The sequence below is a fragment of the Nicotiana sylvestris genome, chromosome 3, assembly GCF_000393655.2.
Source record: "Nicotiana sylvestris chromosome 3, ASM39365v2, whole genome shotgun sequence".
Classification (NCBI taxonomy): domain Eukaryota; kingdom Viridiplantae; phylum Streptophyta; class Magnoliopsida; order Solanales; family Solanaceae; genus Nicotiana; species Nicotiana sylvestris.
Window position 1 is genome coordinate 123,612,702 of NC_091059.1, and position 10,844 is coordinate 123,623,545.

A 10,844-nucleotide genomic window follows, 5' to 3' on the forward strand; every position below is an offset into this window, starting at 1 on the left:
TCTCAAATAAAAATAGTATTGGAGGAATAATTAGGGACCATAAGGGAAACTGGATCCTGGGCTTCTCAAGTACAGTACTTTCTCAATTGCCTATTGCTACTGAAATATTTGCTCTATTACAGGGACTTACATTTGCAGTACAACACAATCTAATACCACTTCAAGTGGAAATTGACGTTAAAGAGGTACTCAGGCTACTACAAGATAATAATATAATACATGCTAATCTCCTGAATGATTGCAAGCACCTGCTGAGGCAGCTACATGATCCACTAATAAGCCATGCGTACAGAGAACAGAATAGATTAGCAGATCAACTAGCAAAATCAGGAAGCTTTTTGGAAGGAAACTCTACTATGCAGATTTTTGATAAATCACCACTTTTTGTTAGTTGAATATATGGGATGAAGATAAGCGTGGTGTATCTACTACACGTTTACTGCCATTTTGTACATTGGACTTGCCAGATCCACTTGCAGTGTATGCAAATGGATCCACTTGTTGTAACTACAAACAATATAGCTAGTACTAGTAATGAGTTACCTTACTATAAAAAAAAGAAGAGAAAAACAAACTGTATCATGATATATTGGTATAATTTATTATGGTAGCAATATTAATTAGAATGTAACTAATGTTAAGGGGAAAACAGGAAAAATAAATTATTGAAGTACTTCTGGGGTTCCACCGTTGTCCACTTCATTGCTTTGCGCTTTTGCAAATTTCCAGACACGTCCAGACCCTGCTCCATTCACCTAATCACTCTGATTCCCTTTTTCTATTCCATTTTCTCTCTCTTTACCTCTTTTGGCCCTTATATTTATGATTAATTTCAGATTTAACTTCTGCTCCAAGAAATTGACGTCTGAATGATTTGTTCTTACTGCTAATCCTTCTTTTTTGATTTTGAGGTCCTCGCAGCAATCATGGGATGGTACAGAAGATCAAAATTCGGTCTTGACGCGTTTCGCAATTTCGCATCTAAGTTTTCACTCAAAAATTCCATTCAAGAAACCATTCCAAGACCCAACAAATTCAATTCTGCATCTGGGTTTTCCACCTCGTCCTCAAAGATTTTGAGAAACTCGTGTTTTCAGTATGGCATAAAGCAAAATAAGTATACCACTGGCCCTTTTTTGGGTGGGGGTAGAAGATATTACTATGTTGATAGACACCAAGTTCATCACTTTCGTCCAAGAGGTCCACAGAGATGGTTTCAGAATCTAAGAACTGTTCTTACTATTGTCTTGGTTGGTTCTGGATTAGTAATAACCGTTTACATGGGTAATTTGGAGACTATACCTTATACTAAAAGAACCCATTTTGTGCTTTTGTCTAAAGATCTTGAGAAAAGGTTGGGTGACACTCAGTTTCAACAGATGAAAGGGACATTCAAAGGGAAAATATTGCCAGCTATACACCCGGAAAGTGTTAGGGTGAGACTTATAGCTACAGATATAATTGAAGCTTTACAAAGAGGATTGAGAAAAGAACAAGTATGGACTGATCTTCACTATGCTTCAGGTGACATGGCATCTCATGGGACTAGTAGTGGGCAGCATGAGACTTTGATGGCATTGAGTGATAGCAACCCCGAGGTGAAGTGGAGTAAAGAGGATGAGATTCTTGATGACAGTTGGGTTCAGAAAAGTAGGAAGAAGGGACAGGAAAAGGGGTCAGAATCCGCTACTGGACATTTAGAAGGATTGAAGTGGGAGGTTTTGGTTGTAAATGAGCCTGTTGTTAATGCATTCTGTTTGCCTGGTGGCAAGATTGTAGTCTTCACAGGGTTGCTCGAACATTTTAGGACAGATGCTGAAATTGCAACCATAATTGGGCATGAGGTATTTGTGCCATTTTGTTGAGCGCATTGTATATATTTAGTTACATTTCTGCTTTTGTTTTAGTTTGGTCCTATTCACGCCTTTGCTTCGATGCTTTGATAGGTTGGGCATGCCGTGGCTCGCCATGCTGCTGAGGGAATTACGAAAAACTTGTGGTTTGCGATCATTCAAATGATTCTTTATCAATTTGTTATGCCTGATGTTGTTAACACCATGTCAGCCCTGTTCCTAAGGCTTCCATTCTCACGCAGGTATGTATATCACCTTTTATTGTCTGGATTTTTAGTTTCTCTTGCTTGTGTGTTTTATACAATATCTTTCTCTTTTAGGATTTAGTTAACATTACTGTGTATTATCGCACAATTCTCACGGTTATTCAATTACATTAAGTTTATAAATAGTCATAGAAATGTAACATCACATACACGTTCAATACGTTGCCAAGAAGCAGGAACTACTCTCCTGAAATACGCGCATCATAGATTATGTCATTCAAGTAAGCTCACTTTTTTGTGTTTTAGCAGTTTTGTTTACGTGAAATATTTGTTAATGCTGATTCGGTTATTTGCAACATGTAGGCATAGAGCTTGAGCCTCTTTGTATAAGCTTGATCCCCCCCTCTCCCCCCTTTTCTTTTGTACATATATACACACACACACACACCAAGGCATGTCTTAGTGTCCCTTGTCCTTTTCATATGCATCCTCCAAACCTCATGTTAAAAAAAAACATATCTATACAATAAAATTATTATTCTCACTATCTAACTACATTATATTTCGCGTTCCCACTGCACACACATGGGCCCTTCTAAGCGGTTGTCCCTTCATGTTAGACGCATACATAATAGTACAACAGAATAGGAGACATTGAAATCGTTGGTAGTTAGGAACGCAATGTTTTATCCAATAGTGTCGTTGCTTCTATACAAAGTTAATAAAGCTTGTACAGCAACCAAAGAAAAAGAGAGAGACGCGAGACTTGCTTCTGCCCCTTTGGACCAGCAGAACAGGGTGTGTGGGAATTCGATAATCTAACTCTGGCTCAGTGTGGGAAGCAATTATTAGGTTTTTGTTTCGGAAGGTATTCGAGAAAAGTAGAGCAAGTTGTTAATGTAGACGACTTGGTTTTCAGGGCTTGTAAGGATGCTCATCTACATGCTTTCTGCAATGAATGGTAGGAGTGAAAGAGGGGATCTCCCTTGAGTGCTTTATGTGAGGGTTCTATTGATTTTATCCATGTTAACATGATAATGGCTGGCAGGGCGCAATTGAGTGCACATTGCATTCATCTTCTGATGTTGTTGGTTACTCCTTCCTAGAGATGCTTTCGCCTTTTCTCTCTTTTACCCATTTCATTCTTTGATTCAACCCTGATTCATCTCTTTTTTTTACGGTTCAGCGGTATAAGTTCATCAATTTCATTAACGAGTGAGTTTGTCTGAAACATAGAGAAGTCATTCCAAGAAAAAAAGAGAGGATATTTGATGAGCATCAGCTATGTAGCAGGCGCCGATACGAGTATGATATGAAAATCGAGATATGGGGGGCTATGTATAAATGTTTGGTTATATGCTGTATTTCCCTTTTTCCTTAAGATGTTGAAAGTCTAAAGCATGTTGTAAAAAACATTAGTAACAATGAAAAACAAAAGCCATAAGACATGTTCCGTCAATTCCTCTGATTTTGACAGTACAAAAATGTGAATTTAAGTCAAATTACCATCTCAATAGATATTTATTATCCGAAAGCATCTCAATATTAACCGGAAAAATGGGGATACAAACTACAGATGATTGTTTGGAGTAAAGATGATGAAGCAATGTCCTTAACTAAAAAGGATAAATTGCAACCAGTTCTTTACAAAGCAAATTTGGCAATTCCATGTTGACAAATATTCCCTTTTTTATTCATAACAAGGCAATCCAAAGTTCCAATCTACCAGAAATCTAAAGGGTCTTCAACCAGAAGACACGAACTCCTAGCAGCCCTTCAAAATTTACCCAAGAAGTATTGGCTTAAATTGAGTCCTGATTTTCTTATTTGAATTAACCCGCCCTGTTTCCTCTTCTAAGAATTGCAGGGTGACCTGAAATTTGGCCACTGAATACCAATTTTATTTGAATCTTAAAATCAGGATGCTCTATCCAGAAATCAACAACAACAACAACCCAGTGGAATCCCACAAGTGGGGTTTGGGGAGGGTAGTGTGTATGCAGGCAGGGGTTACCCCTGCCCTGGAAAGGTACGAAGGTTGTTTCTGTTAGACCCTCGGCTCGCTTTATCTAGAAATGAAACAAGAAATACCTCATCCCAGTAATGGATTATCCCTGGTACAGTGTGCATTAAAAATTAATACATGTGTCTCCATATGATGTCTTTCAATTAGTGAGCCTTTCGGATGACAAATAGTATAATTTTGAGAAAAGGGAACCTAAATTTTCTAATTTTAGGGGGGCTAACCTTAGGGGTGTTTATTTGGTTAGTGAATCTAAGGCGGCTCTCAGGAATCTATTACAGGAAATTCAACGTGCCAAAAGTGAGAGCCCAAAAAAAAAAGTAAAGAAGGAGACACAACATCCATTTTTCTTCTTTATATCCTGCTTTTGTTTTTTTTGGGGGGGGGGGGGAGGGGGCAAGTATGACTCGTTAGAAAGTACTCACAATGTGGATCTTTGCCCGCCTACTCAAGCGGGACAGGTTTGAGATGTTATCCTCTTAAACTCTAGTACTTTTGATCTAAGTGGTGCCAATAGGTAATGTAGTCCATGTGAACAGAAAGCTATAATATGTGACCAGCTTATGTTTCTTACAACTTGGTGCTACTTTCTGATTTTTTTATATGTGCATTGAAAGCATACCCTAGTCTCCTCATTTGTGACATCAGTTTAGTTGTTGACTCCAGGTGACACCAATTTTTCTGTTTTTGACAGTCCATCTGGCCACTTGGGTAATTTTATTGATCACGTTGTGAGCGGTGAAAGAAACTATGTTAATGTGAGCGGTGAAAGAAACTATGTTAAAAATGATTGATTAATAGGTGCCAAGCTTCTGTCTCCAGAGGGATTAGAAACCTCAACATTCAAAATGAATGGGAGCGGCAATATCTGTCGTGTAACTCACCTTCCCCTCCCACAGGTCCCACATAAAAAAATTGAATAAAAATGGGGAGGAAGTCACTGATTCCAGATGCTCAAATGTTTATATTTGTGCCTGTTGTGTGGTATATTTTATTAAATCTATTGGTTTAATAAGCTTTTTCTTCTATTAATCTGTTTATAACTTTTTGTGACCAATGTTTGTAATCAATATGCATCCATAGTTTTACTGTGATCCCGGAGTTCATAATTTTAATGAGATATGCAACACTAAGTACATGTAGGTTTATTCTTGTTCTGGGTTTGTTGGTTAAAATCTAGAGTAATTGCTCGATGATCTTGTTCCAGTTGAGGAGGTTGGTGATATTACCAATCACTGATCATTGAGAGATTGGAACCAAAACTCTTGGCTTCAAACCTTATTGGCATCACCTACTTGTTATATGGGTTATTGTTAAATTCTGTTGAGGCTCACTGTTAATATCTCAAATATTTCATCTGTGCGTGCTTCACGCGTCTTCTAGCTCATGGTGCTAGATAGGATGAACATTTGCCGGGTGTAATTCCTGTTGCGTAGACTTGTCATGCATTTATGTGTTACCAGGATGGAGATGGAAGCAGATTACATAGGGCTGTTGTTGATGGCTTCTGCTGGATATAACCCTCGAATTGCTCCATCAGTCTATGAGAAGCTGGGCAAGATCTCTGGTGAATCAGCCTTGAGAGATTATCTGTCAACTCATCCTTCTGGGAAGAAGAGAGCACAATTGTTGGCTCAGGCTAAAGTAATGGATGAAGCCCTTTCGATATACAGGGAAGTACAGGCAGGAAAGGGGATTGAGGGTTTCCTATGAAGGATACAAGTGCATACGCCATGTGAATAAGCGAAGGTTGATTTTTGTCTTTTACAAAAATTGTGGTTTTTGGACAACTCCAATTTCCTTTGGTCAGTGCACAAGTTGATTCTTCTCAAATGCTATTCCCAATGTGTAATATTAGTGGATAGGTGTTTCTTTTGAAGAATAAAAAGATAGCACATAGCTCCCAGTTATGGTGCTGGAGGTAGGTAAGCCCTTCTCGATCAGTCATCGGAAGCAGCTGCCAAAGAGAAATGGCATCTTCTTTGCAAGATGAAAAAACTTACAGCTTTGTGAAGACATACACTTCAAATAAGCTTTGTGAACTCAAGACAGGGTATCTCCAAGTCCTGTGCCGTCAAGTTTCTAAGAAATCGAGGAATGCAGTTTGTAATGCAACTTCCCGTCATTTCAAGTAAAAGTTTGTTGTTTATCAGCTACCAATCTTTTCAGGTAGTCGTCATCCGATTAGCTTTCCTATAGCAATATGTATGTATAAGGCAATTTTCTATCTTCTCCAAGAATTTTTGAATTTCATTCGCAATGTGTAACATATGGCCCGCCATGGTACTTTTGTGAATCACCTTTTTTTGAAGAAAGAATAGATTCACTATTTATGATAAACACTCCTTGTCTTCCAAATTTCCAAGCAAACAAATGTGGGCATCCTTCTGATTTTCTTCCAGAATTTGGCAGAACTTGGGCATTTAGCAAACTTTAGCAAGAAAGAATGATTGATTGCTTGAATGCCGGGCCGTCTACTTGGAGATTGCCATCCGACCTTTCCCCTCTTGGGAAACTGACTAATCAAAAGGGGCACTTAATTTGTTAATTATTTAGTACTATATTTTGATGGTCATATTTAAAAATTAAAGAACAAATGGTAGGAGAATGAGTAAATGAGTGTTGGTTCAATTAATTTATTTCAGGAATGAAATCACAAGTGAAACACAGTAAGCAAACCACCGTTACAATTCTCAAATCTATTTATTATTCTCCCATTGAAATTCTAAATCGTGAAGCTGCAATGTCGAAGCCTACTTATAAAACATACTCCAGCGACAAAGAATATGCCAGCAGAAGCAGATTAACGTCAGAAAAGCCCAACAGTGTGTTGGCTTAAAATTAACTGTTCCCAATCTAATTATTGCCTTCTGTTTTTAAACTCTGAACAAGATATTGAGATTGTCAAACGTTGGAGCTACGAAAATAATGATGGAGCTCCAACGGTTAAATTTGAAGAACAAACTGACATGCCTGCTTGAGAATTGCAAGAGCTTGAGAGAGCTGAAGCAGATACATGCCCACATCACAACACCCCCTCACCTCTTTACAACTGACCGTTGCTTCCTAATCTCTCGCCTTATTTTCTTCTGCACAGTTTCTCAATCAGGGTCCCTCACCTATGCCAACGCCGTATTCAGATTCGTCCCTCGCAAAACTCTCTTCATTTACAACTCCATGATCAGAGCTTACGCTTCAAGAATCCTTGACCCCACTTCATTTCAGCCCTTAATTTTATACAAACAAATGCTCTTTGATGATATTACACCTGACTGTATTACATTTCCCTTCGTGTTAAAACATTGCGTGAACAGAGTTGATGAATTCGTCGGACGAAGTGTTCATGCCCACGTTGTTAAGTTTGGGTTTCTTAGTGATGTTTTTGTGCAGAATTCTTTGATAAGTTTGTATTCACAATGCGGGTCAGTGGGAATTGCAAGGAAGGTATTTGATGAAATGTCAAATCGGGATATTGTTTCGTGGAATTCTATGGTTATTGGGTGTCTGCGAAACGGAGAGTTGGATATGGCCTTAGAGTTGTTTAGGAGGATGAAGAAGAGGAATATTATTACTTGGAATTCAATTATCACGGGGTTTGTACAAGGAGGGAGGCCAAAAGAAGCTTTAGAATTCTTCTATGAAATGCAAATTTCAGGTGATGATATGGTTAGTCCAGATAAAATGACAATTGCTAGTGTAATCTCAGCTTGTGCTTCTCTTGGAGCAGTTGATCAAGGTAAGTGGGTGCATGATTACTTGAACAGGAGTGGAATGGAGTGTGATATGGTGATTGCCACAGCATTAGTAGACATGTATGGCAAATGTGGGAGTGTTTCTCGAGCACTTGATGTTTTCAAGGCAATGAAAAATAAGGATGTTTTGGCATGGACAGCTATGGTTTCTGCTTTTGCTCTTAATGGGAATGGCAGGGAAGCTTTCGAGCTTTTGTTGGACATGGAAGAGGCTGGAGTGAGGCCTAATGCTGTAACTTTTACTGCTTTGTTGTCTGCTTGTGCGCATTCTGGCATTATAGAGATAGGGCGAAGGTGTTTTGATGTGATGAGGCATGCTTATCACATAGAGCCACAAATTCAACACTATGCTTGCATGGTTGATATTCTTGGTCGAGCTGGTCTCTTTGATGAGGCAGAAGGGCTAATCAGAAGTATGCCAATGGAGCCAGATGTTTTCGTTTGGGGTGCACTACTTGGTGGCTGCCAAATGCACCGAAATTTTCAGTTAGGAGAAAAGGTTGCTCGGCATTTGATTTCTTTGGAGCCTCTGAACCATGCCTTTTATGTTAATCTTTGCGATATATATGCCAAAGCTGGTAGGTTTGACCATGTTAAGGAGATTAGAGCCCTTATGAAGGAGAAAGGGATTGAGAAGACAGTTCCTGGATGCAGCATGATTGAAGTTGATGGAGTTGTCCACGAATTTTCTGTAAGAGATTCACCTCAAGTTTTGATGACAGAAATAAAGCATGTATTAACTAGTTTGAGTGATGAGATGGGAAGGAGAGTTAATATGATCCCTTCTCTGGAATGATGAGGAGATAATTTTATTAACATGTGAAAATACTTACTGGTTTTTCAACAATATGTCCTCAGAGCATGGTATTCCATCTGAAGACATTAGCAGTCGCACTTTGGCTATCCCACACTTATGGTTCATCCCGTGGAGGCTTGATGACCTTTGCATTGATATTGCTTGTCTGGTTTTACAGTCAACGCCAGTCAGTATCACCATATCAGAAGATTTTTTTTTGGCTCGTACCACTGTATCCTTGATGACCAAACTGGCTAGGGATCTTGCAGCCTGCTTTGGCTTCTAAGTATTTCATGCCCCAAAATGAAGAAAGAAAAGGTATTCTTTGTCTTGCATGTGATTTTTGTTGGTTATCATTGTGAGAATTAATCTACATCTTGTAACAAAACTAGGATATAAAACAGAAAAACAATCTTGAGTTTGGATTTAAAAAATACAGTTCCAACTTCAAAATGTTGGAACCATTTTCACACTTCAATTTTATCCATCAAGAAAAGGGAGATTTTTAAGGGGTAGTCCTCGAAAACTTGAGGCGTAGTTAATTGGTAATTGATGGTCCAAGAATTTTTGAAACTAGCTAATCAATTGCATCTATTACAAGTCTCTCAGTCTGATTATGGACCAAATTCCATCTTTTAATTCAGCTGTATCCCTTTGTTTGGAGTATGGTGCACGGGAATTCATGCATATGGATGACCAAAGTGTTCAATCTCTTCTGAACATTAAATCAGAGGCTAGCATATCTTTGAGTGAGTGTGTTGAAGAACCAGCATGAGCCACATATTAAGCAGAAGGCTAGAGAGTTCTGGCTTAGAACCTTAATCACCAGAAAGCAAAGAAGGGACTTGTGTATGAAAGTCTAATGATACCAGAATTATCCATATTGACCGCCTTAATTCTAGTGAGCCTAATTTGAATGGTAGGGGTGGTGATGGAAGTGTTGTTGGCCTAACACCAGGTTCTTAAGCAACCTTATGTCTGCCCATGAAGGGTGTTCAGCTTCAATGCTACCACTTCTCAACTATTTGTGAAACCATGTATGCAGGTCCTGTAATTTTACTTACAAGTGTGTGTCTGTCGTCTGAATTTCATTTCTTGGCTCTTAGTCTCTTCTGTTTCAGTCCTTTTTCTATTCTTGTCATATTGATTTGGCCTCAAATATCCTACTTGTCTATTGTGCATGAGGTTGGCACAGACAAGAACACGTTTTTGGATAAATTACTCGTTCCTGTTCTATAATTTCTTTTTTACGTGCTTGGATATTACAACATTCTTTAATAGGGGACAACAAATTTGGTAAGTATGTCTCATTTTCAGACATTATATATATGGGCAGGCAGCTTAACATCTCATTCCCACTGAAAAAAAGGAGCTCTTTATCCATGGACGTTCCATCTATTCCTGCTACTCTCACAGTAACAACAGCATTGGCTGTTATCTTAGCAGCATGTTTGTTCAAACATATCTTCAATGGGTCAGCAAACAAAGGAAAGTACCATCCTGTTGCTGGAACAGTCATCAACCAATTGCTGAATTTCAACAGGCTGCATCATTACATGGCAGAACTGGCAAGCAAATACAAGACCTATAGGTTGCTTTATCTTTTCCGAAGTGAGGTTTACACCTCAGACCCTGCTGTGGAGTATATTCTGAAAACCAATTTCCCCAACTATGGCAAGGTAAACATGTTATGCTCACCCCACCCAAAATCTTCCTCTTTCTGCCCTTAAGATCATTTTTGAGTCAAGCATAAAAGATTTGCATTTCATTTCTGGAGGTTATGAGAGAAGTGTAATGCTACATCCTTTTGATGCACCTTAGTAAATGAATCACCTGTTGTCTCTAGTTCCCTTCCTTGTTAATTTCACAAAAAAAAAAGAAGTTTTTAAGGATTTATTGTGAGAACAAATCACTAGAACTCACTGCAAATATCTCGAGAAGTTCCCTTTGAAACGTCGAAAACTAGTAAACCTTTCTAGTTTCTGAATTTCAATCTGCTGCAGAATTGCCCTATTGGATCACAGATCATGAAAATGAAATCACAGTTAAAGTGTGCTTGATATACTTGATATTAAGAAAACACAAAATTCTCTAGTACGTACTGAAGGATTGCGTATAGGTGTTCGTAACACGCAGCGGAAGACAATAACAATCCTAGGCAGATCTTTTCATGTTTAAAATTTATTTACATATCAATAGATCGGATCTAAGACG

General features: G+C 38.5%; 2 protein-coding genes across 3 annotated transcripts; both read left to right on the forward strand.

Annotated features, from left to right (window-relative positions):
- Positions 1 to 618: 618 nt before the first annotated feature.
- Positions 619 to 6,422, forward strand: LOC104244333 (mitochondrial metalloendopeptidase OMA1). Its single transcript, XM_009799742.2, has 3 exons — positions 619 to 1,844; positions 1,947 to 2,095; positions 5,546 to 6,422. The coding sequence occupies exons 1-3, from the start codon at positions 927 to 929 to the stop codon at positions 5,793 to 5,795; spliced, it is 1,317 nt and encodes a 438-aa protein (XP_009798044.1). The 5' UTR covers positions 619 to 926; the 3' UTR covers positions 5,796 to 6,422.
- Positions 6,423 to 6,821: 399 nt separating this feature from the next.
- LOC104244332 (pentatricopeptide repeat-containing protein At5g66520-like) lies at positions 6,822 to 10,623 on the forward strand. Of its 2 annotated transcripts, none has more exons than XM_009799740.2 (2): positions 6,822 to 8,948; positions 9,967 to 10,623. In XM_009799740.2, exon 1 carries the CDS (start codon positions 7,011 to 7,013, stop codon positions 8,628 to 8,630), a length of 1,620 nt encoding a protein of 539 aa, XP_009798042.1. In that variant the 5' UTR covers positions 6,822 to 7,010; the 3' UTR covers positions 8,631 to 8,948; positions 9,967 to 10,623. The 2 variants fall into 2 exon arrangements, with proteins under 2 accessions (XP_009798042.1, XP_009798043.1); XM_009799741.2 differs by lacking the exon at positions 9,967 to 10,623 and adding an exon at positions 9,275 to 9,949.
- Positions 10,624 to 10,844: the final 221 nt, after the last annotated feature.

Excerpts from the sequence above, each read along its gene's own strand:
- LOC104244333 (XM_009799742.2), top strand. The coding sequence starts at position 927 with ATGGGATGGTACAGAAGATCAAAATTCGGTCTTGACGCGTTTCGCAAT. Across the intron at positions 1,845-1,946 it reads CAACCATAATTGGGCATGAG|GTTGGGCATGCCGTGGCTCG; the intron begins GTATTTGTGCCA and ends ATGCTTTGATAG. Across the intron at positions 2,096-5,545 it reads AGGCTTCCATTCTCACGCAG|GATGGAGATGGAAGCAGATT; the intron begins GTATGTATATCA and ends ATGTGTTACCAG.
- LOC104244332 (XM_009799740.2), top strand. The coding sequence starts at position 7,011 with ATGATGGAGCTCCAACGGTTAAATTTGAAGAACAAACTGACATGCCTG.